The 20501-nt window shown below is 42.4% G+C and overlaps 1 protein-coding gene across 10 annotated transcripts in view; it reads left to right on the top strand.

Annotated features, from left to right (window-relative positions):
- Positions 1 to 15139, top strand: part of SPATA5 (spermatogenesis associated 5) — a 184957-nt gene extending 169818 nt beyond the window's left edge. For 5 of the 10 annotated variants that reach the window (XM_004941204.5, XM_046940632.1, XM_040699594.1 and 2 more), the window contains one exon: positions 14803 to 15139. In XM_004941204.5, coding sequence (XP_004941261.3) covers positions 14803 to 14979 — 177 coding nt within the window. In that variant the 3' untranslated portion in view covers positions 14980 to 15139. Of the gene's footprint in view, positions 1 to 1392; positions 1466 to 5542; positions 5861 to 6590; positions 9325 to 14802 lie in introns of those variants that run through there. The other 5 variants (XR_005859365.1, XR_005859364.1, XR_005859366.1 and 2 more) reach the window with 5 other exon arrangements.
- Positions 15140 to 20501: the final 5362 nt, after the last annotated feature.

Below are 20501 nucleotides of genomic sequence, written 5' to 3'. Positions count from 1 at the left end.
GTTGCAATCTGCATTTCTTTTGCCCATCTTGGAGCTATTCTTTCGTTCTGAAAAAGTAGTTCTGTAGTCAGTTTCTTGTTTCAGGACTGGTATTTGCTTAGGCAAGGCCAGCCCTGGCTGCACCAAGCACCCCAGAAGCCCACTGCCCATACAGGGACTGACATAGCTCATAGCAAAGCTTGTTCTCTATTTCTCGGAGATCTCTACCGCAGTGAGATTATTGTCAAATAAATGTATGTGCAACTTACTGTGTTATAGGCTGCATGCCTTCATGCTTGCACCGAACTGTATTTTTAGTGAGAGCTGTACTGCTTTGTGCCTGTTTCAAGTATGCATTAATACTTGTTCAGCGTCAGGTCAGGTTGTCTTTGCTCTGTGTTACGAGAGGAGACATGAGAGGCAATGTCCTGTGCTTAAATAATGAATGACTGTGCAGATAGTAACAACCTCAGAGTCACTGCAGGCCGTGGTGAACCTTGTTACTGCCAGTAGACAGATGATAGGTTTCCAAAGAAGAGTAAGTACCTGTATGAAGATGATTATCACAGCACAGACATTACCATATGGGATCTAATGAACTGGAGCAGATTATCCAGCTGGCCTCAGTGGGAATGGGTAGCCTTGTACCAGACCTTCATGTTTCTTCCTCTTTTCCTTTTAGTGGAGACTTTACATATTAAAGAAATAGATGTAAACCCTTACTGGTTAACTTTGCATTAATGTACAGAATAATGCATGGTGGGGTAGTACGTACCATTGCCAATGCCCAGAGTGCATTGCAGCTCTCAGCAAGCCCCAGGCTTCCTGTGCCAGGTATTTAGCACATGTAGATGTGAAATGCAAATGGTTTTGCACCTTGTGAACAGAGAATTCAGGAAAATGAATTACAGTAGTTTGTAGAAGATCGTTATGTTAAACACATAATACATCAGAGGTACGGAAAACCCGAGATGCAATTACTGCCGGTAGGTGCTTTGCATGCAGTAGCCTATCTGTAACTATTTTAACTATTTAATGTTTATGCTGGGGTTTTGTTACAAAGAACCAAAGAAATGTGACACATTGGTGCTAATTGTGATGTCTTTCTGTTACTAGTGCAAATGTTTCAGCATTTGTAAATTAATTGATTGAATTCAGCGTTAGAAATTGACTCTCGTTTTGACAGTGGATTCTAATGAGTGAGAGATTTTGCAAGACCAATGACCATCACCTTAAGATGAAAGATGTCTTGTTTGTTGATTGAATACATTCTGTCTCTGATTTATAGCTTCCATTTAGCTTCCAATTATACAGAGCAGATAAGTGTTTTGGAATGTATGTAAGCATAAGCTTTGCTTCAGTGGTGTTTACTGACGCCAGTGGAACCTGAAGCATATGCTTGTGTGCTTTCAGGGATGCTTTCTTGAAAGGAGTGAGGAAAAGAGGGAGAACTCTCCTTCCTTTGCTGGCTCTCCTCTTCTTATTTGTGAGTAAAATATTGTGCATCTGGTTTTGTTTAAATTCAAGGATGGCAAACAACCACATTCTGTGAAAACTTCCTACTATTTTACATCCTCCTTCAAGGTTTTATTTTTTTGTTGTTTTCTTTTTCCTTCTTGAGATTTGGTAACCTGCCGAGACAAAGTGATGAGAAACTTGGAGGTCTTGATGGAGGCGTTTATTCTAGCAGTGTTTGTGTAAAGCCCTGTGGTCCCACTAAAGCCCTACTTCCTTTGCTTGCTTTGCTCTTTTAAACACAGCCTTGGCACAGGCTGACGCTTCATTAGCACAGGCTCTGTCGAGAGAGAGGTAGCGTGGAAGATGGATAGGTGAAGCCCCCTGCTCATAGCAGTTGATTGAATTGCCTCTTTATGCTAAGATAGTGTTCGTGAAGCCTGATCTAATCTTTTATAGCTATCTAAAGTATATGGAGAATTGCTGATAAATTACAAGTCTGTGAGCCCAGTAAACCTGTTGGTTCTTCTGAATCAGCTGTGCTAATATTCAGATGAGTTTGCATCCTAAGATATAAATGACAGTAGCACTCATTATGCTCTTTAAATCTAAAATAATTCTACGCTGTAGGAGTATGTCTATGAGCTCTACTTTTTAAAAGGGAAAACTAAAAGCAAGTATTTCTGGGAGGGGGATTTGTTTTTATTTTGTTTATTTTTTTAGCTGTGAAGCATTTCCTGACATGTTTGCAACCACTAAGCAGGATGTTTGTTGATTTGCTGTGTGTATGTAGCTGTTATGTGGCTATCCGTGCTTTGCCAGCTGCTCGATTAGGGTTGTGACAGACAAAACAACTAAGTGACAGAGCTGAAAATAATTTTGCTGCTTTCTGAAGGAAGTGAAGGGATTAGACTGTTTTTAAGGGCCATTTGCATGGCATCTAAAATATTCTATAGCCTTTAAAGTTGAGGAGAGGAAGATTTTCTAAATGGGCAGGAATGTACATAGTTGAAGTGTTAAAGGCTGTACGTCACATCTTTGTCTCTCCATCAAAGTCTGGCTTATGTGAATAGGGTTATGTTGACCCTAATTGTGAAATCCAGGGCTGATGTTCTGTGTGCAAAAATGTCAATGCAAATTCTTCTTGAAACCATGTAAACTCGATCAGAATCTTCTTTTAATATGGAAATCGTATGACAAACTACATCTGTTCCCAATAGTTTTATGAAATGCCTTGTGGCAATTATAGCCATCTCTTGCTTAGCAGATAATACCAGGAAAATGTCTAGCACGATTTTAGTGTTTTTTCCCCTTCTAGATATATACCATCTTATAGAGAAGGACCGGTAGTCTATCAATAGTGCATAAATTAAGAAGTCTCTTGGTGGCTGCCTCCACAGTCTGAACAGTACGTATTAGCTAAAGAGGAACTGGAAAGCAGTGTGAACGTTTCCTGCATAGGCGCCTTGCTGTAAAGTTGTCAGGCAGAACTTATTTATGAATATAGCAAACCTGAGAAAAATGGTAAGATTACCATGACATGACAAGCACCCGCTATAAATAGATTTCCCCTTCCTGCTCGTCTGCTCTTCCTCCTGCCCTTCACGCTCCACTCCAACATAATGAGCTGCGAGGGCCGCACAGTTCCCCCAGGTGAAGGTCAGCCCCTGATAGATTTTTGATCATCGCGTAACGTTCCGCTGTTACTATGTGGTCCCAGTTTTAACCTCTTTGCAGATTCCCTCGATTATCCCAAATCACTTTCACATGGAGCTGAGGTTAAACTTTATTTCTCTTGGCTTGTCCCTTCTGTAGCAGACACTTCCTCTTCACTTTGAAAGGACAAAGCGATGTTCAGCTGCCTGGGCTTGCGCCCAGCATTTGATTTATACATTATTTAATTTCCTTTAGAAAATTGGAAGCAGAACTTTAGGAGTGGAAGTCAGTCCTTTTCATTTGTTTAAGGATCTTTTAGGGCTAATATAATCATCGATAGTAGATGTCAGCATGATTAGGGTGACTTAAGGTGAAGCAAGGAACGCTGAATACCGGGGGAAATTCTTCCATAATGGAGAGGGTGCCAAGATTTATGGCCATGCACAACATCTGCAGGTTTGGAACTGCGGCATTAAAAAATGAAATGGAAAATTGTCAGGTTTTTGAGTGATGTGTTCAGGACACCTGTGTCCCCTTACCGCATGGCAGACTGGGGCAAGGTTTGTAAGGTTTGTGCCCTTTACCTTACATCTGCGATCATTTCTTGGACTGCAATGCTTTCTGGAACTTCATTTCACAAACTAACTAATTTTGCAGAAATTTCTCAGTCAGTCCAGAGGTTTGCATTTGGGCTGACGCTGCATTCACTTCTGCAATTAGGTCTGCACATGCCGTCAAGTGACTGCCAAGACAATTTGAACATTTCTCATGCAGTGAAGTCAGGAAATTAAAAATTAACTCTGGAAAGGACATCATATAATATTTGGCAGCGTGCTTTGAATACGATGTCCACTGAGGGGTGGAAGGTCTTCCTCTTAAAAAAAAAAAAAAAAGGTCTGAATGTTGAAATATTTCTTCCATGGGGTTTTGAATGATCCACAGCTGAATGAAATATCAGAAGAGGTTTGAGGCTGGGTTATGTGCGCCAGACAGGTTGGTTGGCATCACACCATGAAGAAGAAGCAATGAAATCCAGCTTCCCCATGACATCTCATGCGTTTTGGATACTCTCATACCAGACACAGTGTTGTCATTGATATGACAAAGTCCTCCAGATATCATGAAATATGTTGAATGTGATATCAAGTAGGAAATGCTAAGAATCTTGAGAATACAGGCTCATTAAACAACAGAGAGAATATAGCATTTTGTGCTGCTCGGTATGCAAACCAGTGCTTCTGTGCTAGCACCCCATCCGTGCCATCCTCACTCTTTTGCTGTGTTTGTACAGGCGCTAAAACACTCACTGTTGCAGCCCTGATGTCTGTGCATCTAACATAAAATGAGTAGATGTAATTCACTGGAAAGTTCCCCCTTTTCCTGCATGTAGGCAATTCCTGGGTGAATCTTACGAACTCATCTCTCGACAAGAGGCAGTGCTAGTTGTGCAGTGATGCTTGATTGTGGAATCGCACAGCTTGGCTCCCCAGTTCAGTGAAGTAAAATATTTATGGCAAGTCACAAGAAGGCACGTGTGTGCTGCAGGCTGTGTGAGGAGGAGTGCATCCACAGCTCTGCAGTTAAGACAAATAGGTGAGCTTTCTCTGTGTACTTACCAGCTTCTCCCAAAGCAGACTGCTAGGTATTTTGAAGATCTAAGCTTGCATAGTTCTTGTACAGAAACTTGCAGTATGGGCTAAGGCTGCTTTATGTTCTTACTCTTCAGGCTATGGATTTGAGGAGTAGATAGGATCTTCACAACTCACAGTGCTGGCTTTTCTTCTTTTCTCCTCCTTGGTCCCCTCTGCCAAAAATTTTCACTGTCTGAGGGTCCTCCCTGTCTCTTCCATTGCACTCCGTGATAGCTGTTTCCTTCATCTTTCTTTCCTCCCTTCTCTTTGTAGCCGTTAGCACAAACGGAGCTGGGATAACTCATTTCTCCACTGATGGAAACTGGGGGGGGGGCCATGATGTTATGTCTGGCAGAGCTTACTCTTTGTAAGGTAAATCAGTGAAGGAGCAAGAGGCATGATCCTGTAGGAGAACTTTTGGGAACTTCGGTTTGTCCCTCAAACATGGCACCTGTCAGCTCAGGGCCCCTCAGCAGTACAGAACAGACCTGTTGCTGGTGTCACTGATGTTTCTTACAGGCTTTTGAGGTTTTTTAGCTGTGGTCCTTAGTTCTGTGATAGTGGATCTTTCTCTTCTCACTCTTGTGGCATCCTCTGCTGTACTACAGCCATATTAGTTCCTTTGGGCACGATTCCCTGCCCTATTGGTCTCTGTCATACTGTAAGATGATGTCCTGAGAAACCTTAAGACCTTTTCCTTATTGCCAGGAAAGCTGGGAGACGCCTGACGTTATCTCAATGAATGTGAAAAATGCTGAGGATAAGTTTTGAACTTACAGAGAAATGCAGATGATCCATTTTCTATGTCTTTGTCTCAGCAGAACTTTGCATTATGCTGTCCTGCCTAGCCAAGAAAGGAGAGGGAGGAAACCCACGAGACCAGGAAGGTTTTTGCAATAACATGGCACAAACTGAGGAGTTTCTGAATACGAAGGAGAGGAAATGGAAGAATTTTCTAAGATCTGTTACTGTAGGAGTAACAAACAGATCCAGTTACCCAGAATTCTTATGTGATTTTCAGACATAACATGGAGTCAATCTTTTCAGCTGCAGGAGGGCACTCAAATGATATCCTTTAATGTTTACACTGCAACAGCAGGTGTTGTGTTGATCTTGTCACTCACAGCATTTCCTTGAAGGTAAGGGGCAGCTCCAGCTAGAGGTTCTTGCCTCATGTGATTCTTTGGCTTGTTCCCCGTGTGCTCGGTGCACCCACACCAGTGATGAGATGATGCTACTTGGGGAGACGTGCTGCTCTGGGACTGTGCTATGAATCCCTCACTGTATGCACTCAGTGATTCAGCAGACACAACAGGGCTACACCTGAAATATATTGTTGAAAGCTTTTATTGAAACTAAAAGTGGTTAGCAGATACGCTGTTATTGACAACAGAATTGTATTGAATGGTTTAGGACTAAATAACTCATAACATCCTTCCTCACTGGCCTGCAGCCTGAGTGAGCTGGTTTGGGGTACTAAAGAAGCCCAAACTGCCTTCTTCGGTTTTGCTGGTTTAGGCCTCTGTCCTTGCACTCATCAAGGAGCAGATCAAGGAGAGATGGTGGCCGCTGTATCACTTGTTTAGGTTGACCATCTATCACGGCAGCACAGCTTTCACTGTCACGTCTTACTGCTGTTTTCTTGATCTTCTGTTCTATTTTCTATTTCTACCAAAGTATGCCTCTTAAATAAATTCTTAACTAAAAGTAACTGTTGGCACACTGCTATTCTTTCTTGTATTTATGTCATTCCTTGTTTTTTCTTGCTGATTCCTTTTTGGCTTTTTTTGCACAAACAAAACTTGCCTTAGTTTAAGAACTTAAAGCTTACTTTAAGTTCTTTACCAGCCTTTCTGCTTCTTCCTTAAGGAGTAATAACCATGCACAGAGGGATTTACCTTTGGCAACAACATTGCTTCCTAGGTCTGACTGCACTCCCAGCCCTGCTCTGCCCCTAGAATGAAGGTATGTAGTCCTCTGATTTTCTTGGGAAACATGAGCAGCTGGGTACCATGGGAAGCTCCAAGAGGTAAACTTAGAAACAATCTGAAATTCCTCTATCACTCTGCCAAGGAAATAGATACTCCATTGGAGACATCTCTCACCTTCCAGGAACTGAGATCCAATAAATGAAAAGCAAGGGAGCTCCCATTAAGGACATTATTCATCTTTCAGTCTAAAAGCCCTACACAACAAATGTCTTTTCCCACTCTCTGCCTCAACTCAGGATATGTATGCATGTGTTAATAGCGATGCAGAAAAAAACAGAAAGTATTACATCCCTTTTATTCTCGTTATCCTATGATCTGTATGCTTTATATCCAACAGATGAAACAGAAGGACTACAGAAGATTTCCTAAACTTTCTGGCCATTATTTTTCACTGAGTTTCTTTGCATTTACTATATTATGTATTACTGTATTATGATATCTCATGCATAGGAAACTATAAATACATTTGCTGATAACTTGGTATACCGTATCCAAACCAGAGATAGCATTTGCCACAGTGGAAGGTCTAAAAACAGGATGAAAACAGGATTTCCAAAACCATGAAAAATATATATATATTTTTTCTGCTTTTTGCCGAGTGGATTCAGCCATCTTTTACTGGTGACATAATGTAACAGAAATGCTACTGGGGCTGAAACGAGTTGAAAGACAGTTCTAGACTGGCTGAGTTCTACTGACAAAAGAATAAATATTTTTAGGGAAGGGAGGACACGTCTCCCAGTTCCTTTTGCAGAATTGAATTTATTTGCTTTGTTTTGATAGGAGTCTAAGACCTCTGCTTCTCTCCCAGGTTAAACTTGAGAAAGGAAACACTGGCTTGAGAAGCAAAAGCATTAATTATTTTTCAATGCAAGAAACTTGGAATATGCTGAATGTGTTGCTCAGCCTCATCATCTGAAAGAAGCCGAGCAAACAAAAGAGTTAATTAATGCCCATACACTGATAGGTTTCCTAAGGTGGAAGCTGACAAATCTGTTTTGTTGCTTTCCTTTTGTTTTGCTTTTCTAGAGAGAAACTTACGATGGCTACAGCTAATGATCTCCTCCAAGTCTTTTACATTTTTAGTTGAATAATTCAATCCACCTTGCTAGCGGCATTCAGCAAAATAGCACTGGCTTAATGTGCAGATCCTCTATGGTAACAGCATGCTCTGAGTGAGAACACAGTATTCTGTTAATTACTTTTAATTAAAATGAACACGCACATATGTATGTGTACATACAGAAAGACTGTTTTTCTAGTGGCTTGGCTTCCTTTTTCTCACTGAAGGGAAGAAGTTAAACTTTCTCATTAAATGTTTATATAAAAATGAAATAATTCTGAGGTTAACCAGAAATGCAGCTTAATCTTGTATAGAAACATGTGTGTGATTCTTTTTTCAGTTGCACAAATATAGCTGAAACTTGAAGTTGGCAGAGAGTGCTGTTTAAAAATATTTAGTCCCAGCATGTAAAAACTCGTTTTGTTACGGAATTCCTTTGTGAAAGGTGTAGCTATGACATGTCTCAGCCAAAGTGATGGGATCCATATCGGCACAGTACGTTTTGGAAACTAGCTGCATTTTGGGCTTGTAGTTACAGAAGTTAAATTGGAATTTACATGTTTTATATATTGCTTGGAAGGATACCACATCTAGTAACATTTTTAAGAGAGTGGAAAGAAGAATAAAGAAAGCTTACAGATGGGTTCGAAGGTTCGCTCTGTTAGAACATGTCGGGATGAGTAGAGGTATGTATGATGACACTTAGCATGTACCACTGAAGGCTCTGGTTTATTCTCACTAGCTGTCATCATGTGTTATAGTTATGATACATATGCTTAATTTTGGCTACTTACCTTATCTCTTCCTTATTTTTTTTCTGGGTGTGTTTGAACTTCATAGAATATCAAGAGCTACTGATATGTGTGATACTGTCTGCTGCCCATGCACAGCCCTGCTCAGTTTTTGAACCTGTATGAGCAGTTGCATGCAGCATTTTGTGGCCATTGGTTGCTGCCCCGTGAGAGCACAGAACCAGTGGCCTGGCTCAGTCCCTCACTGGTGTGCCAGGTGCTATGACCAAAGTAAGCAGACAAACATGAAGCCTAGCCCTCCTGGCTGAGACCAGGAGGAGGCCATCGTCTCTATTGCAGCCACCAGAGTAGTTGTGGCCACCATGGAAAGATCCAAGGGGACCTCTGTCCTGCTCAGACTGGGTGTACTCAGGTGGAACGAAAACTTAATGTCCCTGGTGCAGATCATCAGGTAGGCTCTGGACACATGCACATGTAGTGACAAGTGCATTGATCTGTGAAGTTACACAAATAAGCACACTATAGATTAAAGACTAAGTGAAGACTTCACCCTGTCTATTCTGTCGTCACCTATAGCGATCGTTAAAGGTGCTGGTTTTGTTCAATTGCATTTCCTTAACAACCTCTCATAAAAGAAATCAGGAATAACAGGGATAGTTTGCTTGGATTGTTGGATCAGAGACACACATAATACCCATCCTTTTTATTTAAGAATTGCAAACGTGCTTGCTTCTTCCTCTCTGTTTTAAAGTAACTGTCCAATGTCAACTCTCATTAAATGTCTCTTTAATAAACAAGGAAGAAGGAAGTCTATCTTTTTGTAAAAAAAATAATATTTGAATTCAGTACTTCATTGCAGCGGATGGTTTCAATATGAATAGGAACTCATCTGTTCCAAGGCAGTGTTCATGAATGCAGAACCAGAATAGGTGTATGCACTTCAGCTTCAGGAAAACATTTGATAATGTTTGAAAACATAGTTGCTTAGAGATCAAAGAAGCCTCTGTCTCACCGGGGTGCTTACATGGCCGGTGAGTGCTTTGCACACTTGTTTTTTTCTAGCATTGCTGTAGCTGGTTATGAAAGCTGTGTAAAGTGACAACCAGTTATTAAGTCAATTCTCTGCAAAGCTCCAGTGATGGGTGCAGCACACGAGTCTCAAGAATGAATGGGTAATGTATGAAAAGTACTACACTAATATACTTTATTGTCTTCTGTTTAGAAGATACGATTTTCCATTTTCAGGATGACCAAACACAGAACCCATCTGATTTAAATCTACAGATCACAGATGTGAGTGGAAGGAAGAGGTGCCCATATAGGGGTGATTTTGTTGTTCAAAGATGAGATGAAAACTTATCACGGGGCAATCAATTATTTCCTAATGTTGGAAGCTTGTTCTCCTAAACAGAAGAGTCTGCCTCTCACCACTTGAAAACCTCTTGATTTAACCTGTTTTCAAGGGGAATAAAATGGCAGTTGTGGCATCTTAAGACAGCATTTTTATCTCCAAAGCAGCATCTTGTCTACGAGCGTTATCTGGGGCATGCCTCGCTGCCCAGTCAGTGTCATGCTGTGACACCCCAACTGCTCTGCCCGTCAGAAGCAGCATGATGCTGCTGGAACTGTAAACCAGTGGTCAGCTAGCATCTGGATTGCTTTCCCAGTGGTCTGGTCATTTGTGCCTGGTACAAAAGGCCCAACCTCATGCCTGCACCTGCACGAGAGTCTGTGGCCAGCAGTGGGTTGTGTCTGCACAGAGGGTCACAGAGTGGGCTGTGGTGCCACTCCCCACCACAGAGGGACCCAGTGGGGCTGGCGGTCCCCTCATGGGAGCACACCGGGGGTCAGCGCCCACACCGCGGCCTAGCAGCCTGCCCCGCGGCCTAGCAGCCTGCCCTGGTGCCACGGAGCAGCTCGCAGGTAGCTTTGTGCCGGGCAGCTCCCCACGTCGTGCTATTCACAAACCGCAGCACCATTCTGCTTCCAAGCTCCTAATCCCTCTTACATACAATCCCTTACAACTTCAACTGGTGGGGTGGAGGAGTGAGTTAAAAAGGAAGGAAAAAGGAAAATGAAACACAATGTGCAGGCAGTGTCTGCCTGGGACTGCGTGCACAATTGACACCAGCTGCAGCCCAATTAAAGCCGACATTCACAGGTGTTCCCCGCAGACCCTGCATGAACAAAACCACTTTCTTGAGAATACCTAAGGCTTTCACACAGAAACTCGTTTCTTTCTTGCTTTTGCTTTTTCTTTTTTTTTAAGATTCTTTAAAGCTATTTAGAGCACTTTAAACACAAAGAAGCTGAAAAGGACTTTCATTCCCCTGGAAAGGGCTGGTGCTCACTGCCAGGAGCAGGGAGAGCCAGCCCAGCGAAATGGCATGGAAGGATGGGTTGTGCTGAGCATTACTTGTTCAGGGGGCTGTGCCCGGCACCCGGCATCTTGTGCTTGCTGGAGGTGGAGCAGCTCAGTATAAACCCATTGCTTTATGGGACCCATCGTTTTTTGGGCAATGGCTGCAAGCCTGTGTGTGGTTCTGCTGGTTACAGTTGAGCTATGTGGTTTGGATGGCTCGCTGGTCCTCTCCGCTCCTCCCAGGATAACTTGACACAGTCCCTTTTGGGCCTCGAAGCGGGAGTAAATGAGCTGCTTACTTTCTGACCTTGGAAGCACTCACTCAGATGATAAATCACTCCTTATGTTCAACTCTGTTGTTCACCAGAAAAAAATGGTAATTTGTTTTTTAAAGGAGGCTTGAAAATTATTTCCATGCTAAGACCAGACATCAGATTAATGTCAGTAAATAGGTCAGTAATTTGCTCCCACTGCATTGAAAATGAGAATCACGCCTGTTAAATTTTCATTCGAAATGGTTCTAATAATCAACATAGGGTATATTCCAGCACTCATAGATTTAGTAATATTCAGCCCCACCTTGCTGACTATTCAGTGCAGTAACAACCTTCACCCCGTACTTGTTGTTTAATTACCTGCTGCTTGGCCCGCTGCTGTTCAAGCAGTGTTGTTTCTGACATTCACTAAATCATAGAATCATAGAATGGCCTGGGTTGAAAAGGACCATAATGATCATCGAGTTTCAACCCCCCTACTATGTGCAGGGTCGCCAATCACTAGACCAGGCTGCCCAGAGCCACGTCCAGCCTGGATGTCTTCATCACTGCTTTAATGGTCACTGCTGAAAGCCGCTCTCAATTCAGATGAAGCTGAGAATACCTGTTTTGTCCTTCAGTGTTCTGAGCTGCAATTTTGCTTCTGGGACAGCAGTAGGGCATTATTCCTAGTCTTTACAGCATGCTGAGATTCGAAAGTCTTTTTATACTGAAAAGACAAAAATTGTGATCCTTCGGATTTGTATTTGAAAATAGATAAGAATTGCCTTAAAACCAACAAGTAGGTAATGATGCTTAACAGCATGCATCTATAGGGGCAGGCAGATGCTGTTCAAGCTGATAAGTGCAGTGGAGAGAAAAGAAAGTCAGCCAGGGTTCGAACTGACAAATATGAGGTCTAAATTGGATGTTCTCTCACAGAAAAAGCTGCTGGAGGTGTTATGGGTTATTTTCTGGAAAAAAAATCACCCCAGAAGCATTTCGGTGCCATGGTGCAGCACCAGCCTCGGGGGCAGAGCAGACTGCAGGGACTGTCACTGGGGGCTTGTGGAGACCCTGCTGAGGGGGATATAGTGAAAATCCATGCAGTCACTGATGATGTGGGGAAGGTGAACAAGGAGCGGATGAATCACTGCTCTCATAACACAGGAACTAGGAGGCACTTGTTGAAATTACCCACTTCAAGACAAACAAAAGTGCTTTTTCATACAGTGCATGATTAGGTCGTGGTGCTAGTCACGGGATGTCGTGGAGGCCAAAAGGAGAAGTGATTTAAGAAAGTAATTGGACAGACTCGGACTCACTGAGGAAAAGTCTGCTGCAAGGTTTTAAAACTCATGGTCTAGATGTAGTGCATGGTATGGGAATGATGCTGAGCCTGGTGGGGAAGGACCTTGCACAGTGTGCTGAAAAGCCTCTGATTTTCTTCTGTGCTGTCCATAAACCCCTTCTGCTCTCTTTCCTCTTTGTCTCACTCAACCTGACATATATTGTGCTTTAATCTAGGCAGAAATTAGGTTTTAAATCCTTTCCGTTGCTTGGCCTGGTGTGAGGTGTCTCAGTGTGATTATGAAAAGAAATATCTATTAAAGACCTGATGTCCTCAGTTAGCAAAGGAACAGAAACAATGCCATAGGTCTTCTTTGACCATGTGCAAGGGCCCCAATTTTAAACACTGTGCCATATTGCCTGCTCTTTCTTACTCAGTATTATATGGGAGATTTAGTCTGAGTGCAGCCAGAAAAAGAGAGGACAGTAATTCATGCCTTAAAGTCCTTTCCTCTTCCCTTAAAAGCAGTTCAAATATTTCTGAATACCAAATAAAAGAGTATCTTTTTCTGGTATTTCCTCATGTCTAGTAATTTCTGGTTATCACAGAACGTATGTTTCAGCCTTTCAGAATGCAGTTAACATTTAAAAAAAGTCCTTTGTAGATTAATTATGGTCGCTATTACTGCTGCTCTTGGCAGAGCTCAGAGAAAGCATCCAGACATCATCAGAAGTATTGGCTTATGGGCAAATTCCTCCCAAGTGTATCCCTGTGCAAATGAAACAGGAAGAGATAGGACTGGCAGTGGTGTGCCTTCTTTTTTGGACCTGCCAGTGTGACAGTCTTTACTTAGCTTCTCCTTCAGTGCAATATATCACCTCCCAACAGCTGAACTTTAGTGATATCCTGCTTCATCGTTTTGATGCTGTAGATAGTTGCTCTCTGTGAGCAAAACAGAAAGGACAAAACCCAAAGGTCTCTTCCTCTTTGTGCTGTGGAAAACTTGCCCTTAGTGCTGTATTTGGAAAGGGAAAACAGACCCTTCCTCAAGAACGAGCACAGCTTTGGAGTCCAGGATGTTTGGGGTCTGTTTCTCTCTCCAGAGTCTTCTCTCTTTTGAAAGACTGCTACGTTTGGTTTCAAGCAGGGATGGGGATTTGTGTGGGGTTGTTCTTGGTTTTGTGTATTTTGTTTTTGTTTCTCCTTTTTTTTTTTTTTTTTTTTTTAATCTTCAAATAGCTTTGTGTTTGTGTTTGTGCTGGAAAGTAGGAAATAGTCACACCACCTACTTAGTGAAAATCCTGAATGGAAGGACCGAAGTACCCGCATTACTTTCTGGAAGGATACATTGCTTATCTCCCTAAGAAGCCGGAGCACTAAAGCTCAGCTCTGCTTCCACCTTTAACTGTCTCTGAAGTCCCGAAGTGCATTAAAATGCATAACAGCAGTGTTTAGCTTCACTGTTCATTAGAGCAGCACGGAACTAAAAGTAATATTGTTGTAACTTGACAAAGCCATCTAAATCCATGCATGTTTTCTTGTGAAAGCTTCCTAAACATGCTGCTAAATCCTCTAAAAAGCTACTAAACGGCTTTGGCAACCATTAGCACAGCATAAGCAGGGGAACTCTTTTCAGTAAGTGAACAAACAGAGAAAATATGCTGAATAGCTGGACAAATGTGTTTCAGCTGGCTCTTTCATTTACAGATATAAGGGAGCAGTCAATATCAATCACTGTTTTCCCTGTTGCACTGGAAATCACAATATCTCTTTTCATTCCACAAGCTCTTTTCACCACAGCAATGTGTCTTTAGAATGACACTGGCATCAGTCTGTTTCCGCTGTCTGAAGTCCAGAGAGCTTAAAAACACATTTCAGGGTATGAGACCTTCACCCCCCTCCCCTTCCACACACCCCTCTCCTTCGAGCTTTCCTTGCTGAATTAATTGGTTTTACTTCTTTCCCAGCTTAAAGTTTAAAAGGAAAAGTGCCCACGGAGCCTGGGAATATCTGCTCTTGTGCTTTGGGGACAGAAAAATGTATTGCTGCTTGCTGGGGTTTTAATTTATCAGGTGTTGCAGAGGGGTTAAGGCAAGGTAATATGATTATCAAGTTAAAGCAATTTTCAGCGTACTCGCGCATTAAACGTAATGTTACTGTGGTTTGAATTTGGAGCTCTATCCCGTTGCTGGGAAGTGCTAATCACCCACAGCCTCGTTTATTTAAATGAAGAGAAAAGTGTCAGAGGAACTCTGTCCTAGCGAGTATCTGGCGTTTGGAATGTGCTGATAACCTCGTGCTTGCTTTCTTCATTTCAAGCAATACATTTTAAAGTAATAACATGGTGGGATGCTTTGTGTCGTTGCAGATAACGGCAGTCTGTAGAGAAGCTGCCCTGCTAGCACTTCAAGAAGACATCAATGCCAAATGTATCATGGGACGGCACTTTCGGGATGCATTGACGGTTGTGACACCAAGAATTCCTGATTCCTTAATCCAGTTTTATGCAGATTATCAGCAGCAAAGTGGACTGCACGCGCTTTGAAAGGCAAACCGATACATATGCCTGCTCATGGTGTGAATAGCAAATTTCCTTTGTAAAGCTGACAAAAGCCAAAGAATTTTGCATTGTACGTGGAATGTCCAACGTTAACTCAAATGTGAAATCGTCATAATAAATGCCCATGCGGATTTTTTGAGTGTAACGGAAATCGTCTAAACTTTGTATTTTACAGTTCCAATGGTACAGTTTGCATTTCAGAGGCAGTAAGAGTGCTGGCTTAACTCAGTATTTCTGAGTCTACACCCATCTGTCAAAAAATAATTCCCCAAATCTAAAGTTTTAGTGGATTCTTGGCCTTTGAAAGAGCTGCAGTGGGTGTCATTGCTGCCTTCGTTTGTTCATGCCTCAACCCCAGTTTAATCCCAGGGACCCTCCCAGCACGGCACAGACCTGGGGAGTGGCCTCGCTACAAAAATGCTGGAAATTATTCTGAATCTTTTGATTTACGATCTCCAGAGAAGCTGCCAAACAGGCTTGCCGACCATAGCGCTTCCCTGATTGATTACAGCAAAGCATTTATCTTCAGTCTTCAGCAGCAGTGTTTCACGCATGCTTTAAAGCGGGCACGTTACAAATTGTGCATCACCAGGCTTCCAACACATTTCAGAAAGTGACCTGCATCTGATTCTTGCCTCACCTGAAACCACTTCCAGGCATCAGCGAAAGATGATGTTGTTTGCTTCCATCAACGTACGTAAATATGAGCGTTGATTGGTGATTTCCAGTCAGTCCGAGGAAATCCCAGCTCCAAATGAATAAGAGAACCTCCTTACAAAAACTGCTATAAATGACCACAAAATGGTTTAGGGACAGATAAGATCTTTTCAGATTACTTCTTTGTTACATCACCTGTTGAAACAGCAGCAGATCTTTCTGGGCTCCCTGCTCTTGCACTTGATGCAAGAATTAATTAAGCAAATTGATCTTCAGCATTTTTCCCCACGGTGGAAAGGCAGCTTTTCTATTCTGGGAGTGAAAAATAGAGGGAATAATAAAACAAAACCAATCTGATCTTTAACAAAAAAAATTTAAAAAGGTGACAAAAACCAGAATTTCATTGGTTAATTCTGTGCTTCCCTTGTGCTTTGCAGGTAAGTAGAAAAATTTACAAGTCAAAATTTTATCCAAGTCCTGCTTTTACTTCTTGGAGTAAACAAGAAAGATCATTTTCAGGCTCTAGCAAGTGTAAGATTGTCTTTTGCATCTATTTATTGATGGCTCTGAAGACTTTTCTTCCCTGCAGCCATTGTATTTCTATTTGTGAGAGTGTTATTTATTTAGAAATGTCTGTTTTTTAGTAAGAAATTTGCATACACTTAAGAGAGATTTCTACCACATGTAATGATATTATCAATACAAAAGGTAAGAAGTAATCTCTTAGCCTTATGGTTTTTCTCTCTTTATGCAGTTCCACCATGCCTGCAATTTGTAGCCTTTAAAAAGAAATCTAATTATGTATTATGATTAACTTTTATTACTTTTAGCTTAACTTCTTGTTGCTATAATTAGCACTTAATTTTGCTGTCATTGACAAGGATTAGAGGATGCAGAGAAGCAGATAGTTTACTTAGTTCTGATGTGCGTGCAGGGAATTCTTTTTCTTTCCCATTCGCAGTCTTTGATAGTACAGCAGGCAGAGGGAATGAAAAAAAAAATGATAAACAGGAAAAATTGCCTTGGGGATCCAGGCCACATTTGAAACTGCTTTATCCTTCTTTTATAAATTGTTTACTCTCCAACCTGGAGCTCAGGATGTGAGAACCATTTATAGTGACAGTTACATTTTTGATGTTTCTTGTCAGAATTCTGGAAAATAACCCCAAATTCCTGCCTGGGATACAGTTTTGGTCAATGCTTATCAGCATGAGAGTCCTTTTGTAATCATTTTGAAGCCTCCTTGGAAAATTTCTCTGTCCCTGGAGACACTCAAGGTCAGGCTGGATGGAGCTCTGAGCACCTGATGTAGCTGTAGGTGTCCTTGCTCATTGCAGGGCAGTTGGACTAAATGGCTTTCAAGGGTCCCTTCCAGTTCAAATGATTCTATGGTTCTATGAAATGGGCTGCTGCACATGGCTGGGATCGATGTGTCAGGGGATGGGCATCCGGCGAGCGCCTCTGCACCCTCAGGCTCCCACTGGAAGGATGCAGACAAGGGCACTACTGGACAGGGCACTTCAGAAGTGCTTCTCTTCCTCTAGCATTGACATGAGTCATTTTCACTTCAGAGCTGAACTTTTCACAGCCTGCTTTCGTGCACACATTGTGCTTTGGCACCGAATCAAGCTGCTTGCAGTGTGAGGCCATATAAGCCCGAATACCTTGATGCTTCAGAATAAATCAGAGATAGAGGAGTGCTTTCTACTACTGGGTTAATCACCTTTATTGTTGTTTGGGTGTGTGCGTGAGATATTATTTTGATAAAATGATAGAAACTTGGCAAACAGAAAAGAACACATTTGAGAGGAACATCTCTCTCCCGTTGCCTCTTTACTTCCTGAAGTGGTTTCCATACTTATTTCTTTACATTCTTTAGGAATGCAGTCCTTTTCCTGCCGGCCATTATCTTTTGGAGCTGGTTTTTGGCCCAAGTACTGCTCGAATTGCAGAATTGTTAACATTAAATCAGCTTTTCAGTGTTTCAGGGACATTTTGTTTAAATACAGAGTTTAACTTCTTCCTCCAATAACAACGGCTTGAAAAATGGCATAAAATGTCTTTTGACAGTTTTGCCAAAAAATGACCGGGAGAATATTTATGATCAAAACGCAGAAATGCCTTCACTTAACCTGAAAAACGTCCAGTTCTGTATTTTCCCTAATGCGTAAAACAGATTCTCACTGCGAGCACACGATACAATTCTTAATCCTGGAAAAAGAATGAAGTTTACTGTGCGTAATTTTCTGCAGTCTGAGTGCGAATGGAACGTGAGGCTTGCTGAGTTCACTTTCAAGGATGACTATTTAAGATCAGCAAACTTGTCAACCCTTATGAATTTTGTGTCTGTAGAGCTGATTTTTCAGGTTTGTGTGTTATGACTCTTTCCATTTAGTTGTTTTACTTGTTTTCAATGTCAAAGCGTGGTTCTTCTCCTCCAGAAGCTGGGCATGTGCCAAACACAACGCTCCTGTAGATCAGCATCGGCAATCAGTGCTGTGGGTGAGGCTGCGTGGGGATGATGCTCTGTGCGAACCCCGTGCTGATGGGGCATGGCAAGGGTAGAGGAAGCTGAAAGGTAAAGCACGGTGCTTTCCTATGTGCTGTCTGGTTGAGCTGGAGTTAGATGGATACTTGTGAGTTAATGGACAGGAAAATTACCCCTCCTTGCTGCAACAGGCAAGGGTGAAAGAGACTGGCTGTAAAGCTTTTGGTTGTCTCTTCTGTATTTGTGCTTAACGATGTTGGTTGGTTGAAGTGAATTATAATTATTTTTATCTAAGAGGAACCACAGAATCTTTTGCTTTTGCTGATACCTTTTTTCCCCTTGGCATGAAAGAAAATGCTGAAGGTGATCTCATGAATGCAGCTCAATAAAGATCTTTTTCTAAGGAGTGAGTTCAAGATGTATGGAGGATTGTAATTGAATTCGGGCATACTTTTGAATGCAAGTTGGCATGTGGAAGAGAAATATTTCAGCTGAAACCTACCCCCTAATGTTGTTTTTTGTCTGCTCTTTCTGCAACTTCTGCCTGTTCATTTATTAAATTTTTCTGTAGGAAACCAGGCCATGCATTTTCTCCAGGGCTTTGTGTGTTCTGTGCTAAGTATTTTAAATTGTGTCATTCTTGCCTGCAGACTTAAACCCAGCACCTGCGTTGTTCCGACAGCAGAAGGAGACGTGTTTTCTCTGTTAACCCATCCGCCAAAGAGTGCAGCGATGCGGGAAGAGTCCTGCTCTGTGCTCACATGGCAGGCCTCCAGCAGGAGCGCAGGTGCTGCGAGGGAAGGCAATGGCAACCAGATGACATTCCTTCCCCTTGAGCCAATGCTCAAACAGATTTGGGGTCTTTTCAGCAAAATTTGAGGCTAGTGCATTGCCTGCGTGTGGCTGTGTGGAGCCCATAGCAGGAAGGCTTGGATTCCTCTCACTGTAAGGCTGGAGGAGTGAGGTTGTTCTCGCTTCCCTTTGCAGTCATTGGACAGGGACAAGAAGGCCCTGGTAGCGATTTAGCACAGCATGCGGGCTCTCGTTCATCACTGGCAAAAATGCATAGCTGATGGTGATGACTATGTTGAAAAAGGGTAGCTGAGAATTTGCTCTATCAAACAGTGTTATTATGCTCTTTGTAGTTGTTGTTGTTTCTGTGGAAATAAATGGGAGGCATTACTTTCGGAGCGACATGCCTCCATCATGTGCACGAATAGGCCTGGAAACGCTGTTGTTCTCAGCACCTGCGCCTGTGTGGCATGGCTGTGTGGTCTCAGCCACAACCCCCTGACAGCTTTGTCTCCTTCATTAGCGCAAAGGAGTTCTCACATCACTGCCTGGGGAAGCAAACGCCTCCACGGAGTGTGGAAAACCCTTTGATAACCTTCAAGGTGAAGCACTCATCGGCTCTCGCATTATCCAGGAATGGATTATCTGGGTTGTGGAACAGTGAGGTCATGTCTTTTCTCTACACTGCTGAAGAGAGCCTCAAGTTTCACGCAAGGTAGCTGCTCCCGTCCTGCCTTCTCTGCTTATTGCAATGGAAAGCAATTTCTCTGTCAGCAAGCTTTCCCAAAGCTGAGGATGTGAAATGTGTCCATTTGGCCTCGTGGCCATTTCTGTGGTGTTTGGATTGCTGTGTTAGCTGGGAGCTGGCTGTGTCGGGTGCAGAAAGGTGAGGTGACCAAAGTCACTGGGCTCCTTTCAGGTGAACGTCCCCTTGACTGCACTGCCACAACCCAAACCAGGGCACTGCAGCTTTAATGGAGAGCTATTGCCTTGAGAGTGAGGGATCCCTAAAACAGGGTTGCAGGTGTGAAGGCCAAGGGGTGCTTAAGTAGATTGGGACACAAAGACAACCCTTAATGTGCTGGAATGCTTCCTCACCACCTAAGCAGCGATTATTCCACCAAATCAGAAGGCTCTACCCTTCTACCCCCCAGATTCTATCTTTCAGATAGTTACGCACTTTAATAAGCAGTACCCTTGGAAAAAAAAAATAGAAATATTAAATCATATTAAAAAATTCTGTGTGGATTTCAAGCAAAGCACCAAAATACCAGAGACCCCGTGACTACTGAGGTTACGGTGGTGTACACAGGATGCTGCCACACAAAAATCTCTGCAACAGAAAATCCTTGAAATTCGGTTTGCAGAACTGACTGCTGCTTTTTGTACAAACATGTAACATAACTCATCCACCTCTTTCTTCTTAGCGTCGTGGAAATCTCGGTTAAGCTGTCTGAAGTGTGTAGAAACAACTGGTTACCTTGGTCTGAGCCCACATCCAGGCTTTCATCATCCCTAATTTTGGTAAAAAGCTGCTTTTGTTAATGTAGCGCATCATAGTAACCGGTTA

This window comes from Gallus gallus, chromosome 4 (assembly GCF_016699485.2).
Source record: "Gallus gallus isolate bGalGal1 chromosome 4, bGalGal1.mat.broiler.GRCg7b, whole genome shotgun sequence".
Classification (NCBI taxonomy): domain Eukaryota; kingdom Metazoa; phylum Chordata; class Aves; order Galliformes; family Phasianidae; genus Gallus; species Gallus gallus.
The sequence above is the reverse complement of the archived record's forward strand: the minus strand, read 5'-3'. Positions and strand labels throughout refer to the sequence as shown.